Source organism: Melanerpes formicivorus, unplaced genomic scaffold, assembly GCF_026170545.1.
Source record: "Melanerpes formicivorus ecotype bairdi unplaced genomic scaffold, bMelFor1.0.p_v2 SCAF_9, whole genome shotgun sequence".
Classification (NCBI taxonomy): Eukaryota; Metazoa; Chordata; class Aves; order Piciformes; family Picidae; genus Melanerpes; species Melanerpes formicivorus.
This window is the reverse complement of record NW_027142361.1, coordinates 13939812-13956240: the sequence shown is the minus strand read 5'-3', so window position 1 is coordinate 13956240 and position 16429 is coordinate 13939812. Positions and strand designations below refer to the sequence as shown.

Sequence of the window (16429 nt, the reverse complement as noted above, 5' to 3'; positions counted from 1 at the left end):
AGGATTGTGGGACCCCAAAGTGTAAAGAGCTTTTATCCATGGAGTCCTGCAATGTTGTGGTGAAGGCACATTATGCCCAGATGTTGAATCTTGTCCCAGCATGTGGACAAGTTCCCCCTCCTCCAGGAGGAAGACAAAAGCCAAGGCATTAGCCAGGCCAGCATGCACCCAGCGCATGCAGTGCTCGTGCTGACACCAAGTATGGGCATAATTCTAGCTTCAGGCTTTCTATAGGCTGAAGTCAGTTGTTTATGAGAGTGCCCATTGGTCAAGCCCAGCCTCGAGGAATCTATAAGTATCACCCCAGTTGGTAAACATGTTGCCCCCTCATTCACTTTGTCTCTGTGCTTGCTCGAGAGAGCAACTCTCGAGCTGTAGCCTTTGCCATTGAGCTTATTGTTGTTAGCTTCTGTTATACATGCACGCATACTGAAAGCCTCTGCATAGTGAGAAGCAGAGAGGGAGGACCTTAGCGACCGACGTTGAAGAGCCCAGCATCGCCACAGCCAGTCGTACCGACCAGGAGAGCCCACTGTGCCACCGGAGGACTGGACCAACCCCCAAGGGTAAGATCTGCCCAGTTGCTGGGGAGAAAGGACTTGATCGATACTGAGTCCACGTATGCCTAGCCCCGCCGTAGCGGGAGAGGAGCCTCCGTGTGCCGCTCTGAGCCCTGTGAATCTCAGGGAAGACTAAAGCATTGTTCGTGCCTATACTGCACCGAACCCGGGACCACTCCGAGAGTCCCGCTGCTCCTTTAAGCTCAGTAAGTGAGAATCCGCCGCCTAACGCAGCCGCATTCTCTCCCCGAGGCTGTTTGCATCAGCCCCGAGAATCGCCGTGGTTGGGCCGACCCCCGTAGCTTTGCCTGCTGCCGCATCGTCTGAGCCCACCTACCGGCCACCGTCGTCCCACCCTGCCGTGCGAGCCGACTTTAAGGGCCGACCCCACGGGCCGACCCCGACCAGGACAGATCCCTGTTGTCTGGAGGGAATCGAATATCTTTCACGTGTTTTCCATCCACTAGCACTCTGTGGTGGTTTGGCTCTGGCCTGGAGGCCAGATACCCACCAAGCCGCTCTATCACTCCCCCTCTTAAGTGAACAGGGGAAGAAGGGGAAGAAAATATAACAGAAGCCGGGGAATAAGATAGGAGCAATTTAATAACACTAATAAGCAAACAGCAAATAGACCGCGCGGAAGCAAAGAAAGCAGAGAGAGAGAGATGTTAATCTCTACTTCCCATCAGCAGGACGGTGGTCGGTCTCGGGAAGCAGGGCTCTCTAAGCTTGGTGGTTCCTTGGGAGGATAAACACCATGGACGAATCCCCACCACTTCCTTCTTTCACGTCCTTCTTATACCTGAGCTGACGTCAGATGGTATGGAATACCTCTTTGGCCAGTCTGAGTCAGCTGGCTCAGTTGTGTCCCCTCCCAAGATCCTGCCCACCCCTCCATGTACTCCTGGGGCAGGGAAATGTTGAAAGGACACAGCTCGGATACTGAATTCAGCCGTAGCCAAAACACTGCTGTGTTATCAACTGCTGCTGCAAAAAAAACCCACAGCACTAAAATGATGCTGTGAGGAGAATTAACTCCACCTCAGTTCAACCCAATACAATCTCCACCCCTTATTCCATACCATTTGCATCAAGCTCAGGTTTTACACATTTCAATACATTTAACCATCTCATTTGATTCTTACACCAAAATAACAAAAGAACACAAAAATGACTTCTTGCTTACATTCACAACCTGATCTACATACTTAAACTATCTCAATATTTCAACATATAGAGACTTATATCAATGTCTCAGTCCTCTCTTAAAGTTTTCTTTCTGCTCCTGTAGATGTCATTTGGGAATATTCAAGACAGAAGCAGGATATTCTGTTCTTGGGCACCAACTCCAGATGGTCTCAACCACTGTGTCATTCTTGATCCTTGGAAAACTTCATCAGTCCGTGTTCTTCTTGCTTCATTACTTTCTGCAACATGCAACTCACATTATTCACATTCTAAATTACCTTTCCCCCAATGTTAGGTCCCTTTGTGGCACACACTGAGTCTCCCCATTTCTTTTCATTACCCACCATGTACATCCAGGCCCCTGAGCAAAGACAATCCCACGAATGGGTTTGCCTTTCCCCATGGGAGGAGCAACCCACACTGCCTTTCCTAGCCACTTTCCCATGTGTACTACAGGGACTTTATCTCCTCCCACAGTGTGCAAGGGTTCTGTTTGGGCAGGACCAGGACGGTTAGCAGATCCTCGAGAATTAACCAGCCAAGTGGCTTCTGCTAAATTTGCATCCCAGTGCCTCCATGCTCCATTACCCAATGCTTTCAGCATAGTCTTTAACAGTCCATTATATCTTTCAACCTTCCCAGAGGCTTGTGGGTGATAGGGAATGTGATACACCCATTCGATGCCATGTTTCTTGGCCCAGGAGCTGATGGCATTGTTCCTGAAGTGAGTCCCGTTGTCAGACTCGATCCGTTCAGGGGTACCGTGCCGCCACAGGATTTGCCTTTCAAGGCCTAAGATGGTGTTCCGGGCAGTAGCATGATTTACAGGGTATGTTTCTAACCAGCCTGTAGTTGCTTCCACCATGGTGAGGATGTAGCGCTTGCCTTGGCGTGTTCGTGGCAGTGGTCCAATATAGTCAATCTGCCAGGCCTCGCCATAGCGAAAACCCAGCCACCGCCCTCTGTTCCAGGGAGACTTGGATCTGGTGGCCCTCTTGATGGCAGCACAGGTTTCACAGTCATGTGTGACCTGTGTGATGGCTTCCATAGTCAAGTCCACCCCTCGGTCACGAGCCCACCTGTACGTAGCATCTCTCCCTAGATGTCCTGATGTTTCATGGGCCCATCGAGCTACAAACAGTTCACCTTTTCGCTCCCAGTCTAGATCCACTTGAGCTATATCAATCCTGGCAGCCTTGTCTGCATGCTCATTGTTTTGATGTTCTTCATTAGCATAACTCTTAGGTACATGAGCATCAACATGACGTACCCTCAGAGGCATGTTCTCCACCCGAGCAGCAATGTCCTGCCACAGCGAGGCAGCCCAAATAGGCTTGCCCCTGCGTTGCCAATTGGTCTTCTTCCACTGCTGTAGCCATCCCCACAAGGCATTAGCCACCATCCAAGAATCTGTGTAAAGATAAAGTACTGGCCACTTTTCTCTTTCAGCAATTTCTAGAGCAAGTTGGATGGCTTTCACCTCTGCATATTGACTTGATTCACCTTCTCCTTCAGTAGTCTCAACAACTTGTCGTGTAGGACTCCATACAGCAGCTTTCCACTTCCGATGGCTTCCTACTACACGACATGATCCATCAGTAAATAGAGCATAAGGCCTTTCATCTTCAGGTAGCTCGTTTTATGGTGGTGCCTCTTGGGCACGAACCACTTCCTCAGGCGATGCTCCAAAATCCCTACCTTCTGGCCAGTCCATAATCTCTTCCAGAATTCCTGGGTGGTTTGGTTTTCCCAGTTGAGCTCGCTGTGTAATCAGTGCTACCCACTTACTCCATGTAGCACTGGTGGCATGGTGTGTACAAGGGATGTTTCTTCTGAACATCCAATGCATCACAGGCAGCCTTGGTGCTAAGAGGAGAGTTGCTTCTGTACCCACTACTTCTGATGCAGCTCGAACTCCCTCATAGGCTGCTAAGATCTCCTTCTCAGTTGGTGTATAGTGGGCTTCTGATCCTCAATATCCTCTACTCCAAAATCCTAACGGCCTGTGGCCGGTTGACGTTGCCCCCTTAAGAAAGGGAATATGGTGGACGGAAGTTGGTAAACGGAAGGAATAGTCTAAACTATTTCATTGGTAAAGTGGGAGGAAGCACCTTCTGAACTGGGAGTGAAGTGGACATTTGCACGACTTCTCAGTCAGTCTTGCTTCCGCCTTTGCATGGTGCAGCAGCTCTGCAGCTAACTCTGTGCTGGGCTTTCTGCCAAGGCCCCGGCCTTGAAAACAAGATACCAGGCCTGTATATTAACTCCTTTCCAATTAACACAAACTGCTTCTAACATTTTTTTTTTTTTTTTTCTTCCTCTCTTTTCTTTCTCTTCCTATCCCACTCTGGGGAAAGGGGGGAGAGAGGGGAGAGCGGAGGTGGGGAACCCCCTCTGTCCAGAGGGGGGTCACTCTCATTTCTGTGTTACTCTGTTGTATATCTTTGTATATATTGTAGATATTGTAAATTTGTAAATATTTCCCTGCAAACCCTACACTGCTTTGTAAATATAGCTCCACTGCTTTGCTAATTCAGCTTGCGAGTTTTTTTTTTCCTTTCCCTTCAATTTTTTTTCCCTTTTACTTTACAAGGGGGAAGGGAGGAGGCTTCTTGGCCTTACCCCTTCCATCCCACGACACGGCCGACCTCGGGTTTCACCTGGTGTCTTTTGCCAGAGGCTCCAAGTAAGACCATGCTCCCCAGCTGCGGTGTAAAGGATATTCTGCACCAATGGTCCTGTGCGAATGGGCCCAAGTGCCACTGCACGAGCTATCTCTTGTTTGATCTGTTCGAAAGCTTGTTGCTGCTCACTACCCCATTCAAATTGATTCTTCTTTCGAGTTACTCGATAGAGAGGGCTGACAAGCTGACTGTAGCCTGGAACATGCATCTTCCAGGACCCTACAAGGCCTAGAAAGGATTGTGTCTCTTTCTTGTTGGACGGTGGAGACATGGCTGTTATCTTGTTGACCACGTCCATAGGTACATGACGGCGTCCATCCTGCCACTTTATTCCCAAGAACTGAATTTCTTGCGCAGGTCCTTTGACTTTGCTTTTCTTTATAGCAAACCCAGCCTTTAAGAGTATTTGAATGATTTTTTTCTCCCTTCTCGAACACTTCCTTTGCTTTATCGCCCCACACAATGATGTCATCAATGTACTGGAGATGTGCAGGGGCCTCACCCTTTTCCAGTTCACTCTGAATTAGTCCATGACAAATGGTGGAGCTATGCTTCCACCCCTGGTTCAATCGATTCCACGTGTATTGAACACCCCTCCAGGTGAAAGCAAATTGTGGCCTGCACTCTGCTGCCAATGGGATTGAGAAGAACACATTGGCGATGTCAATAGTAGCGTACCATTTAGCTGCCTTTGACTCCAGCTCATACTGGAGCTCTAGCATGTCTGGTACAGCAGCACTCAGTGGTGGTGTCACTTCATTCAGGCCACGATAGTCCACAGTTAATCTCCATCCTCCATCAGATTTTGGCACTGGCCATATGGGGCTGTTAAAAGGTGAGTGTGTTTTGCTGATCACTCCCTGGATCTCCAGCTGGTGAATCAGTTCATGAATGGGACCCAGGGAGTCTCGGTTTGTACGATACTGCCGTCGATGCACTGTTCTAGTAGCAATTGGCACCTGTTGTTCTTCAACCTGTAGCAATCCCACAACGAAAGGACTTTCTGAAAGGCCAGGCAGGGTAGACAGCTGTCTGATCTTCTCTGTATTCACCGTGGCCACACCAAAAACCCATCTATAACCCTTTGAATCCTTGAAGTACCCCCTCTTGAGATAATCAATACCAAGAATGCAAGGGGCTTCTGGTCCAGTCACAATGGGATGTCTTTCCCACTTGTCCCCTGTTAGGCTCACATCAGCTTCTAATACAGACAGCTCTTGGCAGCCTCCTGTCACTCCAGAAATCCAAAGAGATTCAGCACCTCTATGCCCTGATGGCATCAATGTACACTGCGCCCCTGTGTCTACCAGCGCCTTGTATTTCTGTGGCTTTGATGTGCCAGGCCATCGAATCCACACAGTCCAATATACTCTGTCATCCCTCTCCTCCTCCTGGCCGAAGGCAGGGACCCTCTACTCCTGGTCCTCATCAGAGCATTCACTGTCTGATCTGGGTAGTACCTGGCCAGAGGTCCCCTCATCGGGATCAAGGGGTGTAACCTCAATTCTTCTCCTGAGAGATCGTTGATTACTTTCCTGGCTCTTTACAGCAGATACCTTTGCTGTTTTCTTAAATGATCCCTTTTTAGTTGTTGTTTTTCCTTTCAGTTCACGTACCCGAGCTTCCAGTTTATAAGTGGGTTCACCATCCCACTTCCTCATGTCCTCCCCCTGGTCACGAAGGAAAAACCAGAGTATTCCACGTGGTGTGCGTCTAGGGCTCCCTCTCTCTCCGATTGAGGCAGGAGGGGACAGATTTCTTGGAGTAGACCTGGTCAATGAGGCACTGGCGCGTGGAGATGAGTTAGTACAAAGGTTATCTTCAAAATTCTGGAGCCAGGCTGACACAATCTCCACAGACCGTGCGTCCTCATCCAAATAGTACATCATTGCTAGGCTGTTAGAATACGATGCTGGAGCGCCTTGGATCACTTTCCTCCACATGGCCCATGTGCATGGGACATCTTCTGGATCTGTGGAGACACTTTGATCATCTAAATCACTATAGATAACTTCCAACACCGCTAATTCTCTTAAGTATTGGATTCCTTCATCTGCTGTATTCCACTTCCCTGGAGAACTCATAAGGTCCTCCTTGCATGGGTACCTGGCCCTCACACTTAGCAGGAGTCGTCTCCAGAGGCTGCATATGCCTGTCTCCTTTGCAATGCCTTTCTCAATACCTCTGTTTCTAGCAATGGGTCCCAATTGTTGGGCCTCTTTGCCTTCCAGCAGTTGGCTGTCAGCCCCATTATCCCAGCACCGGAGAAGCCAAGCAGCAATTCGCTCTCCTGGCTGGCGACTATAATCCTTGCGTATGTCTCTCAGTTCTGCTGAGGTCAAGGACCGAGTGGTCTCTGCTTCTTGTCTAATCTCACTCACATCCTCTGATCTCCCACTTGATGGACCAGCCTCTTGATCATAATCCTCCTCATCCCTTATCAATCGATGAGAGGGACCTGTTGACCTTCTTGTCCACTGCTTCTTTTTTACAACTGGGGCAATCTCTCTGGTTGCTGTCTGGGTCCCCATCTCCACCACGGTGTCTTCAGGTAGTGTTTGGGTGCCTGCCTCAGCCATAGTCCTCATAGAGTATTGAACTGTGGCTCGGTAAGCACAGGCCAGGCCCCAGTAAAGTGCAAGAAGTTGTTTGTTCTCATTGGGATAAGCGAGGCACCCTTCTATCAGATGGCGAGTTAGTTTAGTAGGATCGCTTGCCTCTTCTGGGGTAAAGTCCCAGGCTATGGGAGGTGATAACCGTCCTAGGAATCTGCCCAAATCCTTCCACACACCCTGCCACCCAGGGACTGACCGCTTCAAGTCACACTTCAATATATCCCCACCCAAAGACTGTCTCTTCTCATGCCATGATGGAATCAAACTCCACAAAACCCGCAACATGCCAGTAATGTTGATTAGCAGCACTAGGGAGCTCACATATGGATGGATCAAAATTTTGGGGGCCTGCATAATAAAATTCTCTACACTCATTTCAGGTGGGGAGACAGAAATGATGATCTCTCTAGCATAGCTCCCACAGAACAGCAGCCCTACAAACAGGAGAAAGAGACACATAGCCATTATTTGCTTCGGCATGTTCCTAAACAAATGAAGTATTTCCAAAACAAAGCAGAAATTATCAGCAAGCCACGTGACCAGCACAGGAGCCTGTATCGTAAGCAAGCTTATATAAAAAAAAACCTGCAGAAACTACAGCTATGTTATATTTTCGTTTCCCGGCCAATGCACCAAAAAGGACTGTGGTGGTTTGGCTCTGGCCTGGAGGCCAGATACCCACCAAGCCGCTCTATCACTCCCCCTCTTAAGTGAACAGGGGAAGAAGGGGAAGAAAATATAACAGAAGCCGGGGAATAAGATAGGAGCAATTTAATAACACTAATAAGCAAACAGCAAATAGACCGCGCGGAAGCAAAGAAAGCAGAGAGAGAGATGTTAGTCTCTACTTCCCATCAGCAGGACGGTGGTCGGTCTCGGGAAGCAGGGCTCTCTAAGCTTGGTGGTTCCTTGGGAGGATAAACACCATGGACGAATCCCCACCACTTCCTTCTTTCACGTCCTTCTTATACCTGAGCTGACGTCAGATGGTATGGAATACCTCTTTGGCCAGTCTGAGTCAGCTGGCTCAGTTGTGTCCCCTCCCAAGATCCTGCCCACCCCTCCATGTACTCCTGGGGCAGGGAAATGTTGAAAGGACACAGCTCGGATACTGAATTCAGCCGTAGCCAAAACACTGCTGTGTTATCAACTGCTGCTGCAAAAAAAACCCACAGCACTAAAATGATGCTGTGAGGAGAATTAACTCCACCTCAGTTCAACCCAATACACACTCAGTTCAAAGTATCCACGTCTAGCAGAGTAAGCGCTGATACATAGAAAGATTGTAATATTGCTGTGTATAGCCAGAAACCACCTGTGTCCCGCCGAGTTGCCATCTAGTGGCCAAGTGGTGGAACCGCACCCTTCGTTATATAAATATACAAATAGTCTGTAACTAGTTCAATTAAGTTCTAATCATAACAATAAGCCACTTGTGGAATATATTTCACAAACGTGCACTAGAACATGTATATAAGTTGGTGATTCATCGGTTATTAATAGTTTGGTATTAATAAAAGTATTTTCATAGTTCTTATTTCATATTCATAAATTTAATAGCCTCTTCCCCACATTAATGGCACAGCGAGCAGGGTGCACAGCTGTGAAATATTTCCATAACTTGGGATACAAAATTACAGCCTCAGACTTGGAATGGGCAAAATTAAATTGTAAAAATATAGATGGCATTTTTGCAAAGCTAAGCGAACCCAGCAGCGAACACGCTGTCCTGATGGCATCTTGTATTATACAGATGCAGGAGGAAATTAAAATCTTTGACAAAAAGGTTTCCCAATTGGAAAGGGAACTGGCAAAGTCCGAGGCACAAAGCCAGAGACTTCATGATTTATTTGAGCTGCACATAAAAGAGACCATGTCTGTCTTGAAGTCTCAATGGCAATCGCATGGTACCTATGAAGTAGCCAGGGCACATGACACACGAGAGCCAGGCTCTCCTATTCTGTCTGTTCCAGCTGACAAGCAGAAGCTAGCTGATTTTGGTTCAGCAGCTGCCCAGCATCAGCACATGAGCAATGTTAGCTCACCTACACCAGACAGGTCAGCAGCTACAGCACTGGTGCAGCAAGCCAAGCCAGGCTCCACATCACCGGATGATGACTATGAAGCCACCAGCTTCAATCAGCAACGAATCCCCAAGAAGAAGGTGAGATTCAACTTAGCATCGCTAGATGACTCCAAAGCCAGCAGAGGACCGAGTTCCCCACAGCATGGCAGACCAAGAGGTAACGAGGGAAATAGAAGCTCCTGCAATAAGGTAGCCAAGTGGACTCAACAACAGCTTGCACAGCATCCCAGCAGGAGAGCTTACTATGATCCTAGAGACACACGAAGCACCACATCAGACACAGATTCTGGATGTGAGTCTAGTCCACAGCATCACCGCAAACTCTGCGGAAGAGCCAAGCTGCCACAGAAGCCAATAAGGCTAAACCCTGCAGCATCCTGAAAGCTAAGCTCCGGGAAGAGACCTCCGAAAGGGAGAGTTCCAGAAGGGACCACAGACCCAGCAAGGAGGGACACCGGCAAAAGGTATATACTGCCAGCCGTAAAGCGATACTGCATGGCCAGAGAAGGGAGGAGCAACGCTCTCAAGCATCCCCTTCCACCAACCCAGGCAGACATGAATACTGCACTGGAAGACAACACTCACGAGGTTCCTGCAACCCCAGTAGAGGGAAAGAAAACATGCAGATTGACAGGGAATAGTTTGGTATTAATAAAAATATTTTCATAATTCATACTTCATATTCATAAATTTAATAACCTCTTCACCACAAATGTAAAGTAGAAGGGTTCCACAGCTGCTTGACCACGCAGCAGAGGTAGCTGTGTTGGTATCAAACTTTGGGTTATGGCTGACAGTGTGGTTGAGGCAACTGCCTCAAAGTCAGCACAGGATTTGTGGCACCTGTAGCACATTTAACTTCAAGGGGATGAACTTGAACCACAGCTGAGAGACAAGATCATGTTTTTTCAAGCATTGTGTGATTGATCCTGAACAAAAGCATGTGGGGTGTGACCAGGCTGTAAGATGGTGTGTCAGGACTTGAGCTTAAAGGAGTATCAGGAGATGAGTTGGGCAGAGGAAGGGTTGGAGAGGAAGATTCAGTCAATCCATTGATTCTTTGTACTGGAATAGCCAAATTGGGTGACAAAGGTCAAATATCTGGCTGTCAATCTGGGTGGAGCTGTTTTCAGAGTCTGCTGCTCTTGAGAGATCTTGGAGAGAGAAAGGTTGCTTAGTGTATGTAGTGTATATGTTGTTGATTGTTGTTGTTTGGGAGCATGCTCAGGGAAAGGCTGGGTGCAGTTTCATACTTGCATCCAAAATGCCCTGGGACACGTTTGGCCCTGGACATATGTCTCACCTTAGCACGTGGCACCTGGGTTTGCACTTTGGGTTTTGTGTGGTTAGTTGACTAGTTCTTGTCCATTGATTCACTTCTGAAGAGACACTTGAGCAAGGCCAGACTCTTCACCTCACTGTCAGGTAGCTGTGCTTGAGGCCAGCAGCACCTTCCTGGAGCATCCCATGTGGCAAGAGCAGCAAGAAGGAGTCTTTGTCCCAGGAGGTGGTTTTCCAGCCCAGTTGTTTGTCTTCATTGGCTGTGGTATGTCCAGGCTGCTTGGACAGAAAACTGCTGCCATCCATGGCCATGTTCACCAAGACAGGCAAAGGCAGAGCTACAGCTGGTTGCAGGCAAGAGGTCAGGAGGTTCCCTATTGACCTTCTGGCTTTGTCAATGTGCTAGGGTGGCTTTTCGGTTTACGTGGTTCTTGTTGGCAAGAACAGGGAAGAGAGTGTCTGAAGGAAGGGTCAGACTCCAGAGGTGACCATGGGTCAGTTCCATTTGAGAGAGCAGAGGAATTTGACCTTGCTCTGAGCAACTCTAGAGTTGTACTGATGGGTGACAAGAGTTGTACTGAGTGACAAGGATGGGTTCCTGCTTCAGCACTGAGAGCACCATAACAGCAAAGATCTGTGCCTCCTCTTTGACAACAGTGCTCTCCAAGTTAACTTTGGAGACTGACAGGTGGCTTGCTTTCTGTGCATGCTATCCATCCATCTTTGAGAATCCTCAGCTTCCCTGCTCCTTTCTCCACTTCTCTGTGAGGTTTAGTGCAGCCCATCTCACTGCAAACTTCTCTCTCTTTCAGGATGCTCACAACTGCATTCCCGAGCTGGACAGCGAAACGGCCATGTTCTCCGTCTACGATGGACACGGAGGTAACAGCATCTGCTCTCTGCTCCCCAGGGCCCTTCAGCCTGGCTCTTCTGGGGAAGCAGCTACCAATCATTAGAAATTCTGGTCCTTCCAGAGAAGCATTTCCTTTGATAGGTGTCACCACTAAGGTTCTGAAAGTTTCTTGGGGTTTCTAGAAGGTCATGGGCTGATACCAAATGGAAATGAGAATAGAATAAAATAAACTAGGTTGGAAAAGACCTTTGAGATCGAGTCCAACCTATCACCCAACACGACCTGATCAACTAAACCATGGCACCAAGCACCCCATCCAGTCTCTTCCTAAACACCTCCAGTGATGGTGACTCCACCACCTCCCTGGGCAGCCCATTCCAATGGCAAATCACTCTTTCTATGAAGAACTTCTTCCTAACATCCAGCCTAAACCTCCCTTAGCACAGCTTCAGACTGTGTCCTCTTGTTCTGGTGCTGGTTGCTTGGGAGAAGAGACCAACCCCCACCTGGTAGTTGTAGACAGCAGTAAGGTCTCCCCTGAGCCTCCTCCAGGATAAGCAACCCCAGCTCCCTCAGCCTTTTCTCATAGAGCTTGTGCTCCAAACCCCTCCCCAGCTTTGTTGCCCTTCTCTGGACATGTTCCAGCAAGTCAACATCCTTCCTAAACTGAGGGGCCCAGAACTGGACACAGGACTCAAGGTGTGGCCTAACCAGTGCTGAGTCCAGGGGCAGAATGACCTCCCTGCTCCTGCTGGCCACACATTTGCATTGCATCACCTAAGTGTTTTAAGAATGACTCTTCTTGGTGGAAAAGCTATGCAGAATACTCACAGAAGAGAGGTGGTAAGAAAAACTACATGAGGTTGGGCCAGCCAGTGTGTTCTGGTGATTGCCAGGACTGGGTTTCTGAGGAAAGACTGAAGAAACACTGCTTGGGCTGTGGAATTCAGGTAGCTGTTGTTAGTGGATGTAGCCACAGATTCTGAACATCAGTGTCCCACAGCTGTGACAAATATAATTATTTGTCCTCTTTCATCATAGTGTAACTCTGCAACATGCTTTCAGTGAAGCTGACTGGAGCTATCTGTGACTTTCAGGCTACAGATAGACCCTGAATTTACCATGACATTGTTTTCTGCTTCTTTCTCAGTTCCTTTCCTTACAATTCCTATCAGCTCATGAGCTGCTTTGATACAATAAACTATAAGGTGACATTTCTAGAGCTCTGGCCCTGGTTTCTTCCAGATCTTTCCTTAGGTGGGAATAGATGGTTTGAGCCCACACAATGTGCATATGGAGGTTGGTTGTTTTCCCTTTCTCCACATGCCTATTTTTGTCAGTGAGGAGTTTCATCTGACAGTATCACGTGAAAGCACAAGATCCTCCTGATTTCAGTGTTGATCATCCTGAAGGATCCATCACTGCTTGATGACCTCTTTTCCAGATTGTTTCTGTAGACATTGGACAACATCAGTCCTCAGGGAGTTCTCTCAGCAATCACCCTCCATTTTCTATCACACCTTGCTGCTTTTCCCATGCCAGCTCAGTATGTAAAAAACATCTGGTGATTTATTGGAAAGCTTTCTGAAAATCTATATGAAGTAGATCAGCTAAAGTGCCTGTTTCCTCTTGCTCTTTGAAAAAAAAAACATTGACTCTCTGCTGTGCATTTAACCCCTGCCCACCCTACCATATTGTGGCAATGCCAGCGATGAACAGTGTGAGCAGTCTGGCAGTGCAGGCCTAGAGCCTGACATGGTGGTAGGCCATGCTCAGCATAAATGCAGAGCCAGCTAGCAGTGTACCAAAACAGTGCTGTGCCTGCAGCATGTAACTAAAACAAGACACTGGTAGCTATAAACATGGACAGTTATCTTGGGACAACAGGACATGCACCTGCATCAACAAACCTCGTTGTGTCATTAGTAGTTGGACCAATAATCTATAATAGTGCGATGTGTGGTCATCATAGGGAACCAATGAAGCCATGCCAACAGGGCACTCCGAGTTTATATAAGTTGTAGCAGTTGCCTTGCTATGCACTTCTGCCTTTCCTGTCTCTTCTTCTACACTTTACTGTGCTATACTTGCACTACAGGCCTGCTCCATAGGCCTGCACCTCAGGCCTGCACCATCGGCCTGCAACACTGGAACAATAAAGGAACAATACTCGATCATATTGGTCAGCCGTATTGATTCCTATCTCCATCGCCTCCGATATCTGGCGCCCAAATTCACCTGAACTTGTGGACAAGGGATCCTCGGACTACAATACTGATCGACTCAGCATAAAGAGGTACGTCCGAGCGATATGGAAAGCCGGTCGAAGTAGCACTGCCCCGGTGCTGGAAAAATTAGCAGCGCGCACTCAAAAGGGAAGTGAATCTCACCCTGGCCCGGTGAGCAACCGAGGACAGGCAAGGGGAAGCACGCCACAAAACAGAAGAGGCTGTGCTAAACGCCCTCCACCTATCCTCTCCGTGAGAGGTATTACTGGCAATTCTGGGATCTTAAAATGGCTATTAGCCTGTGCCCGGAGTCATCCCCACGGCAATAAGCTTTTACTTCCGAAGCACGGGACGAAATTGCAGCCCAGCTTGGTTCTAACCAAGACGAAAAAGGGAGACTCAGGAGGCAACCCCCCACCCTCCGCCCCCCTCCTCTCTCCCTGCACATTGTCTGCTGTTCCGTCAGCATCCTCCTCAATTTCAATTGCCCGCTACTCCTTCTACATGAATCGCGACTCTATTACTGTCCTTTTGTGTGGAAAAATCTGCTCCTGCCACGTCAATAGCGGCAGAAGCGAATCTCGATCGAACTGATAAGGCGCACAAAATCAAAATGGAGGTCGCTACACATTAAGAACTGCAAAGAAGATGCCACGTCCGCCATCTTGGCGAGCATACCGTGTTTATTGGGACACCACAACAGCCGTCCGCACCCAGCAGAGAAACCCATTAAAAAAAAAAAAAAGGCGAAACCTGTGGGTTGACATTTTCAATCCGCTTCATCAACATCTTCCTCTGATACCGCCAGCAATGGCTTGGACTTGGAAGACGAGAGGACCGATGCTGGGAGGCCGTACAGTGCCGACTCTACTCTACAACTCCTCTTGGAAAAGATGGAGCGCCTGCACGCTCGCGATCACGGCATTTTTGCACCCCCGCCCCGCCCGTGAGCCCCGGCTGCCCTGATGGTGGTCCCCACCACCCCAGCAGCACTCAGCCCAGCAGCCCTCAGCCTGGTGGCGTCCACCCCAGCAGCGCCCCACACCCCGGCAGCTCTCCTGGCGACGCCTCCCATGACCCCCCATGGCCCCCGCAAGTACCAGCGGCTCTGATCAAGGCGGCATTGACCGACGCACCACCGATAACAGCACTGACACCGGCAGCGGCTACCCCCACTAGGCGGCAGAAATGGCCCCTTCCCCCCAGCGGTTTCAGCTTCGCTACACCCCCCCCGCCTCCTACATTCCAGATGTTATCAGCAGAGTATAGCACTCCGATGGAGAATTCAATTGAATTCCGATGGGATGATCGGGAGGTGGGACGGACAGGGAAACTGTCCCGGTGCGCTGGTGGAAAGGTATTGTGGGAAATGTAGTCACAGATGAGGAAGGTTAACAATGTCTAATCTCTGAACTGACTAATGTTAAAGGAAGCTAGACAAGCCATAGCTACCAATGGGCTACAGTCAGGATACACAACTGCTGTAATCAATCAGTTGTTTCCAACACATTTGTTAATCCCTTTTGACACACCTATGTCAGCAAATGGTGTCTATTACGTGGTCTGAGAGTGATCATAGAGGAGATGGGTGCCTTACAACCTGGCCTCCCAACTCCCAGTCCCCACAAATTGGGACCTGATTATTATTCATTTGAAGGATTGTTTCCTTTACAATTTGCTCACACCCGGAGGATTCAACAATGTCTGCATCTACTGAGTCATCGATTAAGGCAGACTCCACCCATCGATATCAATGGGTAGCCTCAAGGCACTCTCTTCCCACTTAGATAGACCCATTGTGACTTTCTAATCTATAAATCTATGGATGATATTCTGATTGCAACAGAAAAGTTACATCATAAAACAGTCTATCTGAGTTTCAGCCCCTGTCAGCAAGCAGAGACTTTGAAAGTCACACTGTCTTAGACCTTGCAACTTCTCAATTAAGTGGCAATTCACTTGCAAATGCCTGGGAAGCCACACCCCGGCAGCCAGCAGACTCTACAAGGTGTCACTGCTAACCATCTCCTTGGGGCGAGATCTTTGCCAGATCTTATCAGCAATTACAGCTTCCTGATAAGGCTTTGCAATTAAGTCAGGATTTAGTGATCAAAGAGTGGTCCAGAATCCAGGACAATAATTCTGATCCTGTGCTTTTCACTACTCAGCAGGGTCTAACAGGGACACTTGGTTCCTTTGTCCATACCATCCCTTACATAGGACATTCAAACCTGACTCATGATATGAAGGTAAAAATGCTGGATATTTTGGCATTTGACAATGCTAATGAAGAAACTAAACAGGTTCTCAGCATTTTATCAACAGGTGCCACTGCCTCATGATTGCAGGACCACAACGAATGAAGGCATCTACAAACAGCAATATATCTAGCCACGGCCATAGAAGCAGTCCCCACGAGTACGACCACCGCACAAAGGAAACAACCTGGGTGGAAATCATCGTGCTTCTGAGAAACCTAGGTACCTTAAATCAAAGTGCCTGACTGTTGGACAGACTCGAAAGTGTCACAGACCTAATCATTTTACTCGAGATCGTTGCAGAAGCTGCTTCTGCAGTGTGAATATACCCCCCGCGATGACACCAAACCAGGGTGCTTGGACCGTGCCCCCTTCTCCCCCCCCCACGTCCCCTCTGACAGCGCATAGTGGACCTGACAACAGCCGCATATCACTTTTAATCCACAAAGCGTTGTTGAGTTTAATTGGCATGGTCCTTTGGGTCACAGACCCTGTGCTCTGTTAATTGGCAGATTGTCTACCTCTAGACAGGGTATCCTTATAATTCCTGGTTCAATATATTCTGATTATGACTGGGCTATGAAAATTATGCTCTATACCATTACCCCTCTTGTTAGCACTCTTGTTGGGACAGAAATTGCTCAGCTAATACCATCTGAGTCCCGAGTGCCTAAAA

At 48.4% G+C, this 16429-nt stretch overlaps 1 protein-coding gene across 1 annotated transcript in view; it reads left to right on the top strand.

Annotated features, from left to right (window-relative positions):
* PPM1G (protein phosphatase, Mg2+/Mn2+ dependent 1G) overlaps window positions 1–16429 on the top strand; it is a 57718-nt gene that overhangs the window by 4519 nt on the left and 36770 nt on the right. The window contains exon 2 of the mRNA XM_068143097.1: window positions 11227–11296. Coding sequence (XP_067999198.1) covers window positions 11227–11296 — 70 coding nt within the window. The remainder of the gene's footprint in view (window positions 1–11226; window positions 11297–16429) is intronic.